This window comes from Saimiri boliviensis, chromosome 2, assembly GCF_048565385.1.
Source record: "Saimiri boliviensis isolate mSaiBol1 chromosome 2, mSaiBol1.pri, whole genome shotgun sequence".
NCBI lineage: Eukaryota > Metazoa > Chordata > Mammalia > Primates > Cebidae > Saimiri > Saimiri boliviensis.
The window spans coordinates 42,209,812-42,232,666 of NC_133450.1; the positions used below are offsets into that span (position 1 = coordinate 42,209,812).

At 43.8% G+C, this 22,855-nt stretch overlaps 1 protein-coding gene across 2 annotated transcripts in view; it reads right to left on the reverse strand.

The window, feature by feature from the left end:
* Positions 1–22,855, reverse strand: part of PRKCH (protein kinase C eta) — a 347,816-nt gene that overhangs the window by 21,032 nt on the left and 303,929 nt on the right. For both annotated transcript variants that reach the window (XM_003924407.4, XM_074393154.1), the window contains exons 11-12: positions 1,511–1,649; positions 639–827 (exon numbers count right to left, since the gene is read on the reverse strand). In XM_003924407.4, coding sequence (XP_003924456.2) covers positions 639–827; positions 1,511–1,649 — 328 coding nt within the window. The remainder of the gene's footprint in view (positions 1–638; positions 828–1,510; positions 1,650–22,855) is intronic.

The following is a 22,855-nucleotide window of genomic DNA, read 5'->3' on the forward strand; positions in this document are numbered from 1 at the left end:
CAACATAAAGGTGTCCAATCCATATTTTTTCCTCAATTCAAAAGAAGGCATCCAGCACAGTGCCTTAAATGCACACACAAAAAGACTTTCTCAACGTGACCCATTACAACATTGCCGGGCAGCCTGGGCATGGCATCTGGCTTGCATAAGGATGACATGGAGGCAAAAGAGATCTGCAGAGGTCTGGAAAACCTCCTTTCTCCTCTCCCAGCCCTAAGAGAAAGGCCCCTTCATCCTGCTCCTTGGACAGGCCAACAGAAACACAATTGATACAATAACAGGCTGGGAATAGCATTCACTTGACCCAAAACTCTGGCGTAGCTTGACTGTATGAAGGGGAAACATCACCTCCCTTCAGTTAAAGTGATGAAGTGCTAGAAATACTTGTTATTTGGCAAACGAAGTTATCAAGGGCTATCGAAATTGGCCCCAAAATAACTACTGCATAAGACAGGGTCTATTGCATAAGAGAGAGTAACAGCTTGAGAAAACTCCAGTTCTTTGATTCTTTAGATTAGAAGACAAATTTTAGTTACAGCTGATGGTTTACTGGTGGGAGGTATTGAAAAGACGCAAGAGGCACATAGAACAAGCTGGTTTGCAATAGATCAGAAGCTGGCTGGGTAAGCCAAACTTACAGATTTTAGGATCCCTGTGGCATCTTCGTGGAGCCAGGTAGGGTAGACCACCTCGTCGTTCAGTATGGCCTCAAAGAGGTCATCTTCGTTCTCTGCCTCAAAAGGCGCATGACCACAGAGCATCTCATAGAGCAACACGCCCATTGCCCACCAGTCTACTGCAGGCCCATACAGCATTTCTTGGAGGATCTGTGCAAAAGGGGCAGCGTGAGAAGGTGCTTCATATATCAGATTAACAAATGTGTTCTTCATAACTAGGGAAATTGTGCATTAGGAAAGATCAGATTTTTTTTAAAAAGTCTCCTGTGCTGGCATGCATATTTCATTCCATTTTGACAGAGTGATCTGTTTTCCCTGAAGTCAACTCAGAGATGCTTTCTCATCTAAGTGAGCAAACATTTATGGCCTGATTGGGTCACAGTGATGGGCTTGTGCAGATCTCAGACAGAAGGGTTCTGGAAAGATATGTGTGGAAAAAAAGGGAGACTGGTTCATTCACTCATATGGGAAGATTTCAAGGATTCAAGAGCCTTTCTTTAGTTCTGCTAAATGAGGCTGGAATTAAATCACTAAGTAGAGACGAAGAGGAAAATAAATAGACATGAGTGGCACATACTTTGTCTTCATTTAGGGCTAAAGCCCAAAGCAACTGCGAAGTTTACAAAAACAGTTTTTTTTAAACTCAAATTCTTATTAGAGGGACTTAGGCCATTTTCAGCCATCATTCACCCAGTGAGCCATAAATGAGTCTGGAGGTGTCGGCTTTCAACGCTGCCCAGAAAGCTGCAGCACATAAAAGCAGCCAGTGGCACTTCTGGTCAGAGTTACCAGAGAGCTCAGATTTCAGAGCTGTATCAAGCAGCTGCACTCACCTCTGGAGCGATATAGTCTGGCGTGCCACAGAATGTGGCCGTGGTGACACCATTGCAAATCCCTTCCTTGCACATTCCAAAGTCTGCCAGTTTACAGTGACCCTCGTGGTCCAACAGGACGTTGTCCAGTTTCAGATCTCTGAAAGATACAAAGAGTAGCACGAGATAGGGCAGCCAAACCCCGAACCATCCACCTCTCAGGATGGGCACTCAGACCACAGTGGCCACGTGCAGCCATGTGAGCTTCCTGCACACACTTCAAAAGGAACAAACTTCTCTGTGCTATCTGGATGAATTTAGATCAAGTCTCAGAACTCGCCTCATGGCTCCAAGATGATGGGTCCACAAGAATGGGCTAACCACAGGAAAACGAAGGCTGGCCTTTAAAAACTGAGGGCAGAATGTGGCTTTTCTGGCCTTTCCACTGACCTTGTACTCAGGCTCTCCCCCATCCTCCACTCTAGCACTCATCTCTACCCATTACAGTCAGAGTGAACACCCACAGGGGAGGTGGCCACTGTGTGCTGGTGGTGGTGAATGGCACTAGGAGCACAGCTAATCTTCATCTGCAAGGGACTCACAGTATAATGGGAGACAAATATATGCTAGGCTAGAAGCTCCATGATGGCAGGGATTGTGTTTATGCGGTTCACCGTTATTCCTGGCATAGCATACTTAAGAAATACTTGTCAGCTGGGCGCCTGAAATCCCAACACTTTGGGAGGCTGAGGCAGTCAGATTGCTCGAGCTCAGGAGTTTGAGACTAGCCTGGGCAACTTGGTGAAGTCCCATCTCTACAGAAAATACAAAACAAAAACCAGTGAGGCATGTCATCCCACCTACTTGGGAGGCTGAAGTGGGAGGATCGTTTGAGCCCAGGAGGTTGAGGCTACAGTGAGCTGAGAGTGCACTGCTGCACTGCAGCCTGGGTGACAGGGTGACAGCCTGTCTCAAAAAACAAAAGAGAAGAAAGAAATACTTGGGTTTTTTGTTTGTTTGTCTTGTGTGTGTGTGAAACAGATATATATATTTTATATATAGACAGATACACACACATTTATGGACAGGATACACAGGGAAAGGAAACACACCAATTGCTGTATGGTCCTCATGGCATGATGAAGGTATGAACCAAGTGCTATGGCAGAAACAGAAGACAGAACAATTCCTTCCAGTGGGAGGAGAAAGAGGTGGCCTCACAGCAGAAGCAGAAATTGAGCTGGGTCTGAAAGCATGAGTTAGAGTCTCCTAAGCAGGGAAGGGGGAGTGAGAAGGCCGCCATGGGCAGGCGGATGGAGCGGGGGCACAGCAGCAAGCCCAGTGGTGTGTTGTGCAGGTGGGCTCAGAGAACCCTGGGTATGGTGGAGGAGGCTGAGGGGCAGGCAGCAGAGGACGCAGGAGCGCTGGGGCCATGAAAAAATCTCAGGGCTACAGAGGAAAGTTAAGTCCTTCAAACCATGAAGGGTCCTGAGTGCCACACTATGGAATTTTGATTTTTAGATATCAGGCAAAAGGAACTTACTGACTCTCCCTAATTAAGGGAGTAACAAATTCTTGGCTAGACAAGAAAAGATCGCTGTGAGGAGGCTGAAACCGTCCAGGGAAGAGATGTTAAGATCTGAACCAAGAAGGTGATGAATGGAATGGAAAATAAAGAGTCAGTTAGGGGAAAGGATGCAGGGCTTCAGTGAAAGCAAAATCAGTAATAAGGCTTGATAACCACTTAGAAATGGACAGAGAGAAGCAGCAGAAATGATGGCTCCTGGGTTTCTGTCCGAAAGCCAGTAGGTTCATGGAGATGTTAACTAGGAAAAGGAAACCCAGAGTGAGAACAGGATTTGTTTGTGGGTATCCCAGGTGCACAAGAAGCCTAGCAGATTATGGAGACTCCAGTCCAAAGCATTTTCCATCCCTTCTCCAATCACTAAGAGCAAATTCAAGTGAAGGAAGTGAATATTCAGCAGTAGGATTGTTTGGTAAAGCGTCCTCAAGGTTGGTCAGGAACGTGGCCGCGTACTGATAAAGCTGTCTGTAAATAAAAGGCAGTGCTCTCCTACAACAGTCTGCTTCTCAGCACAGGCACCTGGTTCTCTTGTCGCCACCGATAGCCCAGGGCACTGTTATAGAGGGAGGGTGGCATTGCCAGCCTCACAGGCACAGTCTAGACGGGACAGAGCTGCAGCTTGACCTTTTGGGTGAGACAATTACACTTTGATTTTTAAAGGAACAATATGCTCAGAGGCAACCCACATGGGCTGATCAGTGATGAAGAGGCTGCAGGTCATGCGGGGGATGCTAGGTGGCCTGGAGCTTTGTGGTTAACTGCTATTGTGGGAGGCTGCCATGGCCTTGGGCCGCCTGGAGCTCCCCACCGCCAACCCCTTGCTCCTCGCTTTTCGCTCCTCCTTGCTGTGGCATCTTCACAGTAGCTGCAGCTGACTGCTCTTTCTGGAATGTCGCATTCACTGTGAGTTGCGTCAGGGTTCTATTTTCCTGCTTCAGTGTGAGAATCAAGGTCTGTTGGCCTGCATGGCCCAGGGAAAAAGGCTGGTCTCTGTCCAGCCTGGATCACGTTGCTGGCTTGGAGGAGGTGGGTGATGACAGAACTGGCGTGACTGGTTTCCACACCATGTCCTGTGAGTTGATATAGCCTGGCCATGGAGGTCTTACAAAGAGTGGCCACTAGAAAACGCCAGGAATAGAAACCAAGTCCAGTATTTCAGGAATCCCCAGTAAGTGTGGTTAAAGCAGCAAAGCTTTCATGGCACAGATCAATGGAACACAGAACAGACTTCTCTGCTCTGAGCAGCAGCTTCCCCGGGTGTCAGGGGCAGAAGGCGAAGGCATGCTGAGCACCCGTGCATCCACTTCAGTGAAGCAAGCTTTCTATGTCTCTAACCCAAACCCAGCCCTGACTTCAAATCAGCCTTTCTCCATGCAGAATCCCACATCCCATATAAGTGACAGTTTTCGGTGGGCTGAAGTGTGGAAGCTGCTTCCTCCCCTGGGCCCACCACACACACACACACACAGTAAGAACACAGCCAATTTAACCTATGGGAGGCTGCAATCAGAGCAGCATGGGTCGGGGGCAGGGGTGAGGATAATCCTGTCCAGTGAGGGAGGCCACCACTCTCAGTTGTTCTTCCACAAGTTTTTCTGACTTGGGAAGCGCTATAAGGCCTGGCTGCCTGGCTCCTCTGGGCCCACAGCATACGATAGCGAGGCACCTGGCTGAGGTTAGATACACTAGTCTGCAGCCCCAGGAGAGAGCACGGCCCAGGGGACAAAGCCCGTGAGCCCAGCTTTATCAACGCTGTGTCCTAGCCTGACAGGCCAGGCCTGTGTGGACCTGAGCCCAGAACACTCTCACTCCCATTTCCAAACAAGGTCACTGAGTTTCTGCATTTTCCCAAAGCCATTATGCCTGCTGAGGTCTTGGAAAGGATCTTCTTGGGCAACAGAACAAGCGCTAACAGAAACCCACAACGGTCTCAAGAGTTGATCCACAGTTGCTTAAGAGCTTGTGACTAATGTCCCAGGTAAGAGGCCTGACTGCTTATTACTCAGCTGCTATCACGGGCAGCAGGAATCGTGCGGAGAGAGAAAGTTCTGGGCCATCAGTTTTGTCAGTCAATTATGACAATCAGCTCTGCATGGGGGAGTCTTGGAATGCAGCTCTCAGAAGACACAACTGGGCAACACAAGGATGTGACTCATCCTGGTCACAGGATGCCCAAGGCCACAAAGGCAGGTTATACACCTTAATCCTGTTTTCAGTCTAATTTTAGGCATTCTCAGAACCAGGCATCTCCAAACTTTTTACACAGGGGGCCAGTTCACTGTCCCTCAGACCGTTGGAGGGCCGCCACATACTGTGCTCCTCTCACTGACCACCAATGAAAGAGGTGCCCCTTCCTGAAGTGCGGCGGGGGGGCCGGATAAATGGCCTCAGGGGGCCGCATGTGGCCCGCGGGCCATAGTTTGGGGATGACTGCTCAGAACTGTATGAGCCGTAAAGGCAACACCATGACTGTTCTCACACCAGGTGCTATTAACAAGACAGATCACGCAAATTGGGATCCCAAGAGGGTTCAATTAAGAATACAATGTAATTCTAGGCTACCAATTCTGCCCTCAGCCCAAGTATCTCACATCTTCTCTATGAAGTCTGTCCTGATGTCCCCAGACAGTGAAAGCAATATCAACTTTGCTCCTAGGGTGCCCAAGTTTATACTTCTATGACAGCACACCCTGCACTGTATTCCCGAAGGCTCTGTGCACCTGTCTTCCTTCTTAGCAGCTCCAGCACGGACTTCGCAGGAGGTTCTGACCAAAAGGAAAACAAGCATTTCAGATGGACCCCAGTGGAGCTGTCCTGGCCATCTCGGAGCCTGTCTTATTTTTAGGGGACAAAAGAGCACTCCATAAACTTTGCTCCAAAGTACTTAAACTTATAAAAAGCTACATGTTTTACCCGTTAGAGACAGACTCCAGAGGGAAGAGAAGAAATCTGAAATCAACATTTAAATTCTTCCCCTTGGTGAAGCTGGAGAAAGGAAAGTGGTTTAGAAGGGGCAATTATTAAACAACGAGGACCAAGCAGAACAGTTATCCTTGTGCTGGCTTGCATCCAAACGCAAGAGCAGAACATGGAGAGGGTGACTCAAACCCAAAGATTACAGAGCCATTTACAGTCATGGTCAGCTTCCACTCTAAAGGGAAATCATGCCTTTTTTTTTTTTTTTTTTTTTTTTTAAAGCAAAAGAAGTCACTCTAAGCCTCCTGACTTTAGTTTGAAATATGCAGAGGTCAGTTTTTGGCTTAGGAGTGTTTCAGCTTCCTGTGCCAACGTATAACTCAGCAGCTAAACTTAACAAGACTATACAATGAAAATTACAAGTTCATACAGGGCAGAAGCTCAAATACTGAAATGCCAAAAACACAATTACCAGCTCGCCATTCATTAGCTCATTGAGCACCGGTATTTAATAGGTACAGCTTTTGTCAGGCAAGCATAGAAGGGTAGAAAGAGTTATTTTATCCTCTGTGCTTGCCTGAAAGCTACATTGTTCTTGCTGGGTAATCAGGGTTACTTAAAATGCCCACAGTAGTTTCAGAGAGAATTCCCAAGTGGTTGAAGACAAAGGAGATTCAGAAATTGGATTTATTTTGTTTCCACCATAAGCTATCCTGAGAGTAATAAAACAGATTGACCAGTCTTACTGCTTAGATCACTAGAATCAGTTACTCTTCCAAAAGAAAGGAAAGTGAGTTGAGAGCTGGCTCCTTGAACACAAATGAATCTAGGAGGCTATTTATATTAACTATTTTAAACATATTTTTCAACTTGTATCATGGGAATTTATAAAAATAGACAAAAGCACAGAGAATGACACAACTCCCATGCCGATCACACAGCCTCGGCAGCTGCCAGTGAACACCCCAGCACGCTCCCTCTCTACGTCGACTCCCTCCCTCCCTGATCCATCTTTTATCAGATTATTATTATTTTGAAGCAAATCCAAGACATGAACTGTCTCATTTGTAAACATTTTAATGTCTGAATCTAAGAGATAATTCTTGAATAAAGTACAACTTTGATACCAGTTATCATAAAATACACAATTTATGATTGTCAGTATCCTGCCATTTGTCTATTGCTCATTTGGGTGTGGTATGTGTCCGTCTGTCCAGGAAACCTGGAAAAAAGCTTTTGCGAATAGTAAGAATAACAGTGTCGTCAGTGGCTAACATACACTGAATGTTAATCAAACGTTAAGTGCTTTATCCATGTATATTATTTTATTCTCAAAATAACTCTATGAAGTAGGCTGTATTCCAAGATCATACAGTTAGACAGGGGTTAAATCAGGACTCAAATTCACTTCTGCTCACCTCCAAGGCCCGGGCTTGTGACTTACTACACCAGGCCCAATCCCTTCTATGTAGTGGTGTCACTGGTCAGTCCTCCTGATAGATTGTTTCCCGAAAGAACTTCACTAATTGAAACAAGAACCATCTGAGAGAATAAATAAATATCTTAAGATGGCACTATGATAGAGGGATGTTTTATGAATATTACTAAGAAATTTATAACCAAAATACTGCAAAGCAAAGGTTCTGTTTTGTTTTGTTTTGCTTTGCATAAAGAAAGAGTTCAATAGATTTTACACAGTACTTGAGGATACAGGAATAAGGGAGTGTACAGCAAATCTCTCAAGTGGTCAAATGTGCAGATCATGTGCCACCTTCCCCTGAGGAGGAGGAAGTAGCATGTAGGTAAGTGTGAAAAGGGGGCATCTGCCAAGAGAGGGAATGTGGATTATGATCTTTATTTCAGAATAAAGCTCTTAGGACTGGCTTGTGTATTATGATCTTTATTTCAGAATAAAACTCTTAGGACTGGCTTGTGTATTATGATCTTTATTTCAAAATAAAACTCTCAGGACTGGCTTGTGTTTTGTGTGTCTGGGTTTCTACTCAAATTTTTTTCAAAGCGAGACTGATTGTATGAAATTGGTAAAAGACCTTTGAAAAGTCACTGAATAGCAAAATTCTAAAATTTGGTTTCACTGTGAGTTAGACAGTAGTACCATTCATGCATCACCTGACATGAGCTATCCATCCCTTCACCCACCCAACAATTCTTTGAGCATCATCCATGAGCCTGGCCATACGCCAAGATCTCGGGATACAATAGTAAGCAGAAAGGGCACCATCTCTATCCACAAGGGGGTTAATGTCTGGTGGGAGAGGCACACAGATCATTACACAACTAAATTTACAATTATCAGCTGTGATGAATGCAATGAGGAGAAAACTTGGGAATAGATCATGGGAAGGCCTGACCTAGCACTGGAGGAAGATTTCCCAGCAAAGTGACATTTGAATTGAGCTGAGAAGATTATTAACCAAGTGGAGAGACAGAAAGGAGGAAAAGTGAGGGTAAAAGAATTTCAGGTGGAAGGAACAGAGGTGAAGGGGTTCAGTCAAGAAATGAAGACTAGTGTAGCTGGAGTCCTGGGTCGGGAGAGGGGGGAGCGTGAAGGAGACAGGAGATAGTAGGGACCAGATAAAGCAGGCACCAGGGAGGATTTCAGTCTTTAGCTCATAGAAAAGTCTGACTCAGGAGAAGGATGGCATTAGATTTTCTGTTTTACAAGACGCCAGCTACTACATGAAGAACAGATCAGAGGGGCTGAGAGTGAACAGGAGATCATATGGGAAGCTACTAGAGTATCCAGGAGATACATGATGGTGGACTGGTATAGGGAGGGCGGAAAGGTAAAGAGAATCAGATGTATCCAGAACTATTGGTAAAAAGCAGTGGGATTTAGTAATGGAAGGATGTAGGGGATAAAGAGAAGGAGGCATCAGCAGGTTCTGGATCACAGAATTTATTGTGGACAGGTTGAGCTACTTTTTTTAGACATACAAGTGGAGATACTTAATAGGCAACTGGATACACATGGCTAGAAGTCAAGGGAAGGCTGGATCGAAGCTATAATTTTGAGAGTCATTACCTGCGTGTGGATGAGTTCACTCTGGGAGAAGGAATGGAAAGAGGAGAGAGCCTGGGACCGAGCCTCGCGAAGAGGATCTCCTGAGGCCAAGATCCCTGGACTTTTTTACACTGAGACTACAAAAAAACTAGTGACAAATTATACTCAGAATAGGGTAGCAGAGCTGTGTGGTCAGAGAGTGGAGCCCAAATCTTCTGCCTCCATGTGGGTCCAGGTAAGCTTTAAAAAGATTAATGCTGGGCACAGTGGTTTACGCCTGAATCCCAGCACTTTGGGAGGCTGAAGCAGGAGGATCACTTGAGCCTAGGAGGTAAAGCCTGCAGTGAGCTGTGATCACACCACTGTACTCCAGCCTGGGTGACAGAGTGAGAGTCTATGTTAAAAAAAAAAAATAAACAAAATAAAAAGATTAGAAAACATCAATCTTGCACATTCAGAATCACCCAATAAATTCTTTTCAGGTTAAATTCTCAGTCTCTGCTATGTGATGTGATACTCTTGTGAGTATAAACTTAAGAATCTTATTTTACAAAGACATTGGTTGCTGCATCTCATCTAATTTGAAAACAAGCTAAATTGTGTATCAATCATGGAATGGCTAAATAAATCATAGTATTTCTATGACAGAATTTTATGAAAGCTGCCAAAATTTTAAGAAGGACTAAAAAATAAGGAAATGTGTATAATATAATTTTAAAACGTTATTTGAAAATGGTTTGATTATAAAGGTAATATTTTCATTACATAAAATTCATAATTCCTGAAAAAAGTATAGAGAAAATGATGGGTTCAAAGTCTTCCAATCTTTTCTTCTCAATGCTACACAACACAATATTATATATAACACACTTTTCTCACTTGAAAATTGTCTTGGACATATTTATGCCTCCTATGCAGCTGGCTCATTCTCTATAACAATTACGTACAATTTCCATTACGAAAATGTACCACAATTTAACCAGTTCCTCTACATAAACATTTGTTTTAAATTTTTTGTAGCTTCAAACAATGAAATAATGAACATGATTTGCACACTTGTAGGGGTGTTTATTTAGGATAAATTTTTTAGAAGTGGAAATGCTGCATCAAAGGGGATAAATATTTAAAATTTAAACAGATGTGGAGAACCTGTCCTCCAAAAAGTTTGCGTCAATTTATATTCCCACCAGTAGCACACAGAAGTTCCAGTTTTTGGCTCCTTGTTCAGGCTAGACGGAATCATCCTTATAATTCCTGCCAAACTGCCAGTGAAAAACGAGCTCATTGTTTCAACTTCATTTCTTGACTACTAGTGCAATTAAGCTTTAAGAAGAATATACGGTTAATGGCCATTTGTATTTTTTCTTGCCTAGTCACATGGTTTACCCATTTTAAAACTTGAGTTGTTTATCTTTTTGATGATTTTTTTAAAGAAGCTCATATCATGGAATAGTAATAATTTGTTATATTGGTTGTATTGCTTGTACATATTGCCTGGTTAAAGTTTTGTTTTGATATAGTCAAATTATCAATCTTTCCTTCATAGCTTCTGGATTTCATAACTTACCGATAGGCTGATACAATTCTAAGTGAAAGAACAGGATATGAAATTATATTTCTGATATTCTCTTAATTTTGTTACAATTGTGGTGGAGAGGGATAAAGAAATGGAGGAAAGACAGGAGGGAAGAGGAGACAAGGAAAAACATAAAAGTCTGTGTCTGGGTGATATGTTTATGAGTGATTTTTATTTTCTGTTTGGGATTTTCTAAATTTCCTACAGGAATCATGTATTACTTTGTTAACCAGGAAAAAGTCATTAAAATGTGTTTACATATTCTAGCTTTAATCCTTTTGTTTGTTTGTTTCTCTACGATTTAAGGCCAAAATTCTCAAGAAAGATGTGCAGGGAAAAGGACCCATTTGTCTGAGTGGAAAGGATTTCTTTTGGGACCCAGGCTCCAAGGGAATGTTGGAAAGTAGCATCTTACTTTCTTAGAGAACCTGCACATTTGTAGTCTCAGAATTGAACTTGTTGCTGTCAGCTAATTTTTTTTTTAAACCACAGAAATTACTTAAGGTCTACTAAGTGTCTATGATTGTCATGGATAGCACTTATATTTTCAATAGCCCCACAATGTGTCCCTGAATTCTGAACGAACTTAAATATGAAAATGAATTTCCTACTAAAAGCAGCAGCATTCCTAATTACTAAATGAGGTCCCTACACCATTTCTCCTCACAGACACTTAACCTGGTGTTCCTGAGGCTGACCTATTGGAATATCTGCTGAAGAACATGTATACGAGACGTGAACATTCATCATTATGAGGCTGAATGCAAAATAATTCATTTGGTAAAAAAGAAAGTCAGTAAAACAATTTCCAGCCCAGAGAGTGTTGCCAAGGCTCTTCCCCACTACCCCCTCATAGCTACTCCCAGTAGCTACTTGAAATGAGAAATGATAAAAATGACTCCTATTTGAGTGTGGTTATTTCACCCTCTTCAAAATAGGGCCAGGGTGGGAGGATTGCTTGATCCCAGGAGATTGGGACCATCTTGGGCAACATAGCGAGATCCTGTCTCTTCAAAAATTGTATTCATTCATTCATTCATTGTCTCATTCTGTTGCCCAGGCTGGAGTGCAGCAGCGTGATCATAGCTTCCTGCAGCCTCAATCTCGTGGGCTCAACTGACCTTCCCCCTTCAGCCTCCAAGCAGCTGGCACTCCAGGCACACACCACCACACCCAGCTAATTTTTTAATTTTTTGTAGAGATGGGGTATTGCTATGTTGTCCAGGCTGGTCCCAAACTCTTGGGCTCAACTGATCCTTCCTCCTCAGCCTTCCAAAGTGCTGGGATTGCAGGTGTGAGCCATTGTGCCTAGCTATACAAAAATTTTTTTTAAAAAACTTAGCCTGGTGTGGCGACACACTCCTGTAGGTTTTGCTACTTGAGAGGCTGAGGTGAGAGGATTGCTTGAGCCCAGGGGTTGGAGGCTGCACAGAGCCATGATTGTGACACTGCACTCCAGCATGGGCAACAGACCAAGATCCTATCTCAAAAAACAATGAACTAACAAACAAACAGGTAACATACTCACAAACGAATCTCCATAGACTAAGTGTTGGTCTCCATCCTGTTCTGGGTGCTTGATGCCCTTGACATGTAGGCAGTATGTTCCTAGGTAAAATTTATGGGACCAAACTCAGGAGGGATGTGCAGGCTGCTTTCGGCAATCACCACTGCAGATACACAGGACTAACTTAACTTGAGCAAAGGGACCGGGAGATTTCCCCTCACTTTATCTCATAGTAGAAAAAGTATGTCCCCAAAACCACCATCCGCTGACTCTCTGGACAAATAGAAGAGGAAATGAGTTTGATAAACCTCCACAGTGTACCGATCATACATCTCCTTAGGACCATCAAATAAATGAGCCATCAAGCTGACAGCTGAGCCTCATAATTATTTTTCTCATTCCACATCCCCTATCACCATCCCACCCAGGAGAGCTGAAATTCCCTGGCTGAAGCGGTGCAAATTTATTTAGCAGCTCCTTACAGTACTTTTATTTTACGGTTGCCAAGAAAACCTCTCTCAGGGACTTTCCTTGCCAAATGCTCACACACGATAGCTGGCAGCGGGTCAGCTTATAGACACACTCAGTGATGAAAAGCAGGGAGGCCAGAGGACTTCAGGCAGACACCAGGAGACGATAGACCCTTGGTGGCTAAGGATTTCCTGAACATACAGCCTTGCTCTGATAACACAGACTGGATGCTGGGGCCAACGGCACACTTGGACCTGACAGTGCAAGGGGAATAAAGCAGCCAACAAGCCAAATCTCTTCCCTGGTGCACACAGCCAGGTGCAGCTGACTCATAGAAACCACGGGGTCAGCTCTGCTTCCTGGTGGCAGAACCCAACAAGGAAATGAAGGTTTTCTGACAGCCAGTCACTCGAGGGCAGGACAAACAGGATCAAAGAACCATGGCAGATTCTGAGAGCCTCCAGCCAGGAGCAGGATCGGTATGAAGGACCCCTTACTGGCTGGCTGCCTGCAGGCCATGTGCATGAAGATGACAGAACAATTTTGAATGAGGAGGAAGCAGAACTCAGTTTCCTCTTTAATGTTAACATCTTAATCACAACCAGGGATGGCTGTGGCACAGAATGAGGATGGGCAAGGACAGTCGGGTCCTGCTAGCTTTATGTTGAACACATGGCACCAAGGCCAACAAACGAGTTCACAGAGTGAAACTCTTAACCATTCCAACAGCACACAGTGCTAGATAAATGCAAGCCATTATCAGCACTGGCTATTATTAAATGGATAACACTATGGCTCCCATCCTCAGGAAGGTAAGCCAGACATCTGAGCTGTCAATACAAATACATAGAGCAAAGAGTCATGAGACATCTTAGCCTGTCTACCCATCCCAGTCCCCTCTAATGGAAACAGCACTACTCTTACTAGAGGAACATAGACCCTATCAGCACTGAGGCCAGTTCCCTTAAGACATTCGATTGTCAGAAAATAGCAATGTCCTTGCTTTGCCAGGGTTGGAACTTTTCTTCGACTTGGGAAAAGCAAGCAGTGAAAGGTGCAGCCATTTGCTGTCCCAATGCACAGCCTCATATAAAGTGTGAAAAGGGAGGTGGTGATGAGGAACGCTTTATGACAGGAAAGAGGAGAATTTACGGGACCAGCCTCAGGAGGGATGTGCAGGCTGCTTTAGGCAATTGGCTAAACATGAACCGTTGCCAGCATGAAGAATGCCTTCTGCGGTATCAGAGAGGATGCAGCCTGCCCACTGGAATCCGAACTGTGGCCGCTTCAGCAGGTCTCATCTGGTTCCCTGCTATCCCCATGAGAGATTAAACCTGAGCCAACTAAACAGAAACCTCTGGAACACCCAAGAGGACACTTGTAGTTCAGAACCACTCACGGGCTCTTGGAATTACAAACATATGTCACATTTTACTTTGAGATTATAGATGGCCTTACTTGGTTCTCTAATTATGTTTTGCATAAAAAGCTTTGCTTCTCCCAATTGGACTACAAACTCTAAGGTCAGGTCTGGAATATTTCTCATATCATCTCTAGAATATCAGTCATGGACTGGACACAAGATGGCAACACACACAGTAAAGTTCAGGGAATGACTGATTTCCTACCAATTCTGGACTCACATCATAGTAACATGTGCAAAAGACATCACATTTTTCCCTAAGAAATTTCCCTTGGGAGAACTCACGATACTTCTTGAGTGTTCACTCTGTCCCCAGCACTTGGTTTTACAACCAAAGAGCCCAGTTTTCCCAAATAGTCATTTAGTTGTTTTCTTTAGATAGCTAAGTACTTACATGTGGAAGCATTGTCTGAAGAATGTTTCTAATTTTGTGTCATAGAATTCTTAATAAAAGTTATTATTAAATGTGCAAGTGTGAGTCATTATAACTTCCTGAGCTCTTAAAAGTAAGTTGAATTCAAAAATCAGGGAAAATTTATTTTTTAGCCTATGTGTATTATTTTTAGCTTAGAAAGTGTCACCACCAAACATGCTAGCAAAAGCAGCAGATGACTGGACTAACATTCTTCTTGCCTAAATGCTGGACTAATCTTGACCCAATAAATAGTGGCAATTTCAGTCTGGAGCCCTGTGCCATATAGAGAGATGAGCCAAAGGTAACTTCCCAACCATGCTCTTACGGTTGCCGCCCTCAATCTGCCTCCTTCCCCTATCCCCAAGTGATCTTGGGGAGGTCATCCAACATCTCATCTGTCTGTCTGATTCCAGTGGGCAGCATATTGTGAGGCTGTGGACACAGACTTTGGAGCCTGATTAGCTGAGTTTAGTTTTAGTTTTACTAGCTGTGTGACCTTGGAAAAGTTACTTAACCACTCTGGGCTTATTTCCTATCATCAGAAAATGTAGATAACAACTGTTCCTGCCTCATAGAAATTATGAGTTATTTAATGTGAATAGCTTAGAATAGTGCCTGGAATGTATTAAGTGCTATAGAGCCCTTAGCTATTATTTGTTCAGCAACAAGAAAGATAATATCTACATGATCTATTGCCACGGTTTTTGTAAGAATCGATATTAATAAAGAATAAAAACTTTGTAATTCTAGATAACTACTAGCTCTGTGAATTCTAGATAGATAAATTCTAGATATGAGCTTTACAAATTCTAGATAACTACTGTAAGCTCCTGTGTTTTGGGCAGGTAGACCTATTATTAAGTGACATATCTGGCTTATAAACTGCTCTCTGGGTAATAGAGCCTAGAACCAAAGCCAGACGGGTCATAGAGTGTCATGGTCTGGCACCAGTACCTTGGGCAATGAGCAAAATGCCTCCAGAACTGGTTAAACCCCACTCACCACAACACTTTCGTCTACCTCAACCATCTCTGCTAAGACCAAATTCTGACACATTAAGACACAGGAATTAATCTCTCCGTTCAGTATCAGCTGCCCAGTTTGGTACCATGACAAAAAGCTGGTGGTTTAAGTTGAGGTTCATTCAGTTCATCCTAGACGGTCAGAAGCCACTGAGTTCACCAGCGGTGACTGGTTCTGCAGGTGGAATAAGTGGAAGGAGGATGAAGTCTCTGACTCCTGTTGTGATCCACACCACCGCTGCGGCTGGAGAACTTTATTTCCATTCTGGAGAATTTCAGATCTCCAGAAATAAAACACAAAATTTCCGGGAAGTGAAACATTTTCTGTACTTCACCATGCAATCAAATAAAATTCAACTGTACAGCCAGTCCATGTTCTTCACCCTTTCCCAGTCTAATTGCTTAGGACCTCTACCCAACAGCAGACGCTGGCTTAACACAGTCAGTGGTGTGATAAAACTCAGATCATGCCAGGCCACCTGCAGATGTTTTAAAAAAAAATTTCACTGTTATAAACAATTATGTGATAAACGAAGGAATCTTTTTAATGTGTTTGAATCTATGAATATTTTTATCATGTATTTTCACAAATAAGCAATCAAATCCAAGTGCCATGTTCACATTTAAGAATTTCTATCAATGCCACTGCACTGGTGTTTGCATTTCTTGGTCGTGGAGACCAAAGGAAGTGGGCAGAGAGAACAAATTTCAAAATCCAGCCTTGGGCTGTTATTACATGACTTATTTCTCCAGCTAAAATGCAATCTCCATGATGAGAGGTGACTCATTGCATTCACTTCTATATGTTTATATTTTGGGGTTCCTGTCGGTGCCTGATACCGTGCTTTGCAAAACAGCAGGCCCACGATAAATGGCTGCTAATCTGAACCGCAAATCCCTCCCCGACCATTGGGTTTTGCTGGAAGGATTAGGGAGGATGTGGCAGGACTAGTCAGGAGCTGGGTGGATTTCTGGTTTGTGCTGGGATGCTGGCACTCATCTGGGACATCAGGGACCTTCCAACGTGAAGCTGCTATTGCCTGCGGAGATCCCGTCTTGGGGATGACCTAAGACCGGGACAGTACACTCTGTGGCTCTCAAGTCTACCCCGGACCAGGCGTCAATCCTTCAAGACCAGTCTAGAACCAAACTGATTCCAGGAGATACCAATTTGCCCCACTTGGTGACTGCCTGCTCATGTTTGGCTTACAGATGAGATAAACCTTTGTTCATTTTTTTTTTTTTTAAGGAGAAGAATATTAAAAATTCCATTGACTGCCCAAACAGGATTTACATGAATTTAACTGGCTACTACAGGACACAGTGAACTCTTGGAGTGGCTTCTGTCATTTAGACAGGGACTGTGAGCAGATGGGTCAGCCAGGTTGGGCTCTAGGCTGGTGTCCCTGGCACTTGCTTATGGACACAGATTATTCCCTTTCTTCAGAGGCAGTAGGCATGGGGGAAGCGGGGCAGGCATGCTGGAATACTGGTGCTATCTGGTGGCTGTTGAGGAGGATTAGTCAAAGGGCAAGAAGAAAACTGTCTTGAGTTAGAAAACAGAGTCTGGCCTTAGGTCTGGCACCTTTCTGGGCCTCGGTTTCCTCATCTGTAAAATGATGGGACGGCACACAACGATATTTCCTCCACATTTCTCATAGCAGACAATCACTGTGTCTTCACATATTTCCTTCTCTGCCCAGTGCAGTGCTACTCAAAGTGTGGTCCACCAACTGCTGCTCATCTACAAATTGGGGCTGACCCATGGTGAGGTAAAAGTAGAGATACAGAGTTTTTAGAAACTTTTATAACTATTTGACAGTATGACAAACTATCATACTGTCATACTATATGACAGTATACATCTGCTGAATCTAATAAGAAAAACAAGGGTTTCCATTTTTTATGTATTTTGCAATTTCATTTTTCTATTTTATAAAAAAGTATTGGCCCTAAATGGAGAAAAAACAAAACACATTGGTTTACCACCACAGATAAATGGGGAGCTCGGGCTAGCACCCTTTCTTCCCATTTCTCTCCTGGGCTGACTTCATCACTCTCAACTGAAGCTTCTCTAACTCCACAGCCTGTGTGTCCCTTCCTAGGCCAAGTCTGGTGTCTCTCCTCTGTGCTCCAACGCTGTTTGGTGCCTGCTTCTAACGATAGCATTTCCTGCACTGACTGTAATTCTTGGTTTCCCGGCAGGTCTTCTCCATGCCTATTTCAGCTCTCTAACCCCAGAACAAGGTAGCTGGCACAAGGCTGGGTGGCCAATTAAGTACTAACTGAACTGAACAAGCCCAGAGTTTCTCACCTTAAACTTTGGTTGCATTCCCTTTATCCACAATCCCCTTGACTGTAAAGTGTAAAGTTCTGTGCATGGTGGATGCTGAGGAACTGAGGAAGCAATGGTGAGAACTGCTTTCTGCATCTGGGGGTAAATCTTTTCTGCTACCAATCCCATTGGGCTGCTCATTTTCCAGCTCTCAATCTGGTCCTATTGTTACTATAGGTGTCAGTCTGGGTAACACAGGGAGACTCTGTCTCTATAAAAGAAAGTTTTTAAACTAGCTGGGTGTGGTGGTGTGTACCTGTAGTCCCACCTACTTAGGAGCCTGAGGTGGGTGGATCATATGAACCCAAGAGTTTGAGGATATGATCATGACACTGCACTCCAGCCTGGGTGACAGAACAAGACTCTGTCTCCAAATAAATGTACAAACACAGTTATTAAAAAACCCAGAAAACAAAGAAAACTGGGCTTGTAGTTACAACAGCCAGTGACTATGTGTGTGGATGGTGATTAAAAATCCTTACAAACCAGACAAGACAAATTACTCCTGTACATCTTGCATAAAATTAAAAGGTCAGTCCAGGAAGAAAAGGAAGGATGAAATTTCCTAAGTTCTTCATCAAGCTGAAAAGCTCATTTGATGCTTTGGGTTTTTTAAAAAAGGCATTTTATAGAAAACTCCAAAGTCAGAAAAGATGGACTATTACATAGGAAACCCATTTAAAAGCTCAGAAAATTCTTTAAGCCCAAATCAAAGAATGCAAATCCCATCATATGAAACTCATTTATTTTTGAAAGTCAGTAAGTCAATTTTTTTTTTTTTTTTTTTTTTTTACCAGGAATCGGCTGGTTCCCTCTGTAAACACAGAGAAGGCAGTCTGGAAACACAGTTCCAGAACCTCAGCCTCGTGAGTTCTACTCCTGGATTTTCCGGGATTTTCCCTCTGAGGCTGTGGAAAAATTCTCTTTCCCTCTCTGCTTCTGAGCCCTACTTAAAAAAAAAAAAAAAAAAAAAAAAAAAAAAAAAGTCATGTGATCATCCACCCAGTTTCAGGATGTAGTATATGAAATCCTGTCCCCAGAGCTCCCTGAGTGCTTCTGATCCCCAGAGCCAGACAGCCTATGCTCACTTGGAGTTTGTAAAACACAAGCAAGCACCAGAGACACAACAAGTGATACATTTTCCCATTAGAAAATGAACTCTATTTCTCAAATTAAGAAGCAATCAACTGATGAAAAAAAAAAATTACCAAAATTCAAGATCTGAAAAATATGAACTATTTGAAAGTAGAATATTTCAACTGACTCGTCTAGGTAATACATAAGCTAGAGTTCTATCCACTCAGATAAAAAGTGCCATTTCTGAGTTTTACGGCCTTTCCATACAATGTTCTATCTGCCTACAGAGCCGGGATCCTGTTGACACAGAAGTAAACTTGAGATTTTTGATTTGGGTTGTGTGACACATCCCTGACTAGGAAGGTGGTGCTATCTCTCCTGTAACTTTCCACTGATGCAAAGGAGGTCACAAGCGCCAGGAAGCAGCAATGACAAGTCTGTGTGGGCAGAGGATCATGTGCCAAGGTGGGGCACAAGCTTTCTCTTCCACAAGAAGCATTTATGCCATCTTATTGGCACACATCAGGGAGGCTGTGTGCCTTTGTAGTTTTTGCCATAAAGAAGCCAAGCCTCCAAGCTATGGCTCTGGGGATACCTTTTCTTTCTTATGTGATTCAGGAGGCAAGGAGCTTCATTCATCCTGCCAGGCCCTCAGGGGTGAGGACCTGGAACCATCTGAGAGGCTCTGGCAGTTCTGGGTGGGGTCTGCCCTAGTCTGACCCGTAGCTGGCTGGAGCCAGGTGTGATAGGTGAGTGGCCTGGAAGGGTACCCTTTGCCCTCCTAGGAGCCCCCTGGCAGGTTCTACAGCGGGCCTTCTAGAGGAGGCTCTGCAGCGGGCATTCACCCAGGACCATGGTCACCTGCCAGGCACTGGCTCTCAGGAGCAGAGCTCCAGGTTTCACAATTCGACATGGATACAGTTAATTATCCCACTGGCTTGTGTCACGGAAAACTCACTATCTATGTGAAAAGGAAGAACTGATGGCTAATATGAGCAGAGGCTCTACTTGAGTCATTAAACCAAAGTAAGTTGAGAGTTCACCACGTGCTGATTCTATTATCAGGCAAATCCGAGGCCACTAAACACTGAAATCCTACCTAAGTCTCTTGCTACTCCTGAGTGTCTCCTCCAGAGGCTCTTCCTCCTCCACCCTCCCTGATTGGGTAGATGGCTCACTAAGGTTCTGTTCTTGGCTCTTGCCTAGGTTTTCTTCCAGCATTCCTGCTACACACCATATGGTACCTCTGTGCAAATTAGAAAAAGATGCTCCTTTCTCAGGACATCTAACTGCCATCTGCCAGAAAATCCACGGTTATTACACGAATCTGTGACGGCTACAATGCGCTGGCACTCCCGCAGGCTGTTCAGGGCCCGATCTGCCCAGCCGTGCACAATTACCCTGCTTGTCTCTCTACCTGTGCGGTTGAATCCTACAGGTTCAAGTATTCCCCCAGACAGATGGCTCCCAAATCTAAATCCCTATCCTGACACCTCTCTCTGGAGAGCCAGACCTCCATCTCTAATTGCTTTATGGGCAAAACTATCAGAGTATTTAACCCTTCAAACACAAATAATGGACAACCAGTAACCACCACGAAAAAAAAAATAAATAAACTTTATGTCATTGCTGTCCCTATTCAGTTAAAAGCTCCTTCATGGGAAATTCTGGAGTCACTTTAACACCTATTCGTTGGTCCCCATCCACTTCATAGGACTCCCTTCAATGTAAATCGCTCCTTCTCTTTTCCTTTCTCTTCCCACCATTACTGTCTTGCCCCAAGCTGTGACTATTTCTTACCTGACCCATAAGAAGTCCTTCTACTTGAACTCCCGGCTTCCAGGCTCATTCCTCTGTACTCTGACACACTGCATGTATTTCCTGTTCGTCTCTTTCTCAAAAAACCTCTGATGGCTTCTATTGAAAGGCAAATAAAGCCTACACTTCCCTAGCCCAACATTCAAAACCTCCCAGGTTCTTACCCTCATCTACCCGCACTGCCACCTCTGCCCTGCGTCTTCCCAGGCTCTGGTCCTCTGGTCATACCAAGTCCTCATGATTCCTTAGCACAGGACGCTATTCTGCCTTCATGCCTCTGTCCTTGTTGTTATGTCTACCTTGCATGGACTTCCCTATTTCACTGTTAACAGAAAACTTGCACATCAGACTCTAGTGTCATCTCTTCAAAGCTGCCACCAAACCTCTCCATCAGCATTCATAGCTGTGTCTATTTGTTTGATGAAGCCTTGCTCACCCAGGCTGGAGTGCAGCGATGTGATTTTGGCTTACTGCAACAGATTCAAGGGATACTCCTGCCTCAGCCTCCCAAGTAGCTGGGATTACAGGTGCCCACCACCATGCCTGGCTATTTTTTTTGTATTTTTAGTAGAGACAGGGTGTCACCATGTTGGCCAGGCTGGTCTCGAACTCCCGACCTCAAAGGATCTACCCAACTTGGCCTCCCAAAGTACTGGGATTACAGGCATGAGCCACCACACTAAGCCAACATTCATAGTTGCCTTTTCTGTGCTCTCATTGTATTGTGTTTGCATTTTACTCTAAGCATTTATGGTACCATATCTTACATCGTCCCTTTATGTGTGTTTGGAACTCCCAGGAGACTAAATCCTAAGAGCAAAGTTCCTGATCTATCTTTTGACCTTCAGACGCAAAGACAGCAAAAAGCAGGTGCCCAGGACCTGTTGAACCTGGTAACTTAATAGTGGAGAAGTCTTCATGGTCAAACAAAGCCTATGGATGACTTAATGATGGTCTCTGACCCTGTGTATTTTCAAAGTGCCAGCCAAAGAAGGGCTAACAAGCGTGTTTCAGTACGCCAGTCATAGGGTGAAGGGCACTGTCCAAACTAAAAAAGTCATTTAAGACACAGATACGTATTTATGTTGTAATTTACAATCTGCATCAAACGCAACTCCTGGAAACTGCAAACCCTGGCACCCTGGAGAGGCAATGGCAGGATTCAGGGGCCTCTTTCTGGAGTCCACTTCTGCCTCCGCACAGCTCTCCAGACCCAGCACCCAATGCTAATGATGCATTACAGGAATCTGAACATGCATCAGAATAACAGTCACCTTGGGGAAGGTAAGAACATGGATGGGAATCAAGTGAGGACCAATGGGATGCATACAAATCTACTTGGTAGCATTGCCTTGAGAAAATAACAGGAAAAAACTTGACTGTAGGTTCCGACTGAGTCAAACAGTGTCTTCATGCTTTACTCTTCAAGATACATCTACAGAGTCAAGAAAGTTAGCAAAGAAAGACCATTTACAACACATGGCCTCATACGCAAGATAAACTCAACCATCTTATCCATGTTTTTCATCTTTACCATATGTGATATTTGGACATCCAACCTACTCCTCTTATCTGAGACCAGATCCCCCAGTTTCTGGGAAAGAAATGATGAGAAACACAAAGATACTCAGATGGAAACTGGGGAGGGGTAGGCTGACTGCTTTTCTGACGCAGTGGAAAACGCTGGTGTCTGCACATACCACTGCACTTCATACATCCTCCTCCTGCAGAAGACTGACCCCAACATACAAAGAAAACGCGCTTTAAAATTTAACTGATCATTTTACTATCAAGGCTCTGTCTTGTTTTCCTTTTGCTGTCTGTAAGATGGCCTTAATAATACTGTTAACAAAGCCACCCTCTATCCCTGTGCCTAGCGAGGAAATCATTCCTCTGTCACTACCTAGAGGGGAACACAACTCTAATCCCTGCATCGCTTCAATTCTATGATCCGTGCCGCTCCTTCCCTTTAATGCTTCTGAAACAGGGATGTTCCTTAAAACTAATGGCCAAAAAAATTTGCCAGCTGCTGGCACAGTTGTTTTAATCAAATCAGCAATCATGGGCATTTTGTGACCTGGGGTGTTTTTGAATCAAAGAAATACAGTAGCTTTTATCATGTCAATTGCCATGTTAATTGTCCTGTTAAAAGTTGGAGATTTTTTTTTAAATAACTGCTTTATTAGGGAATAACTG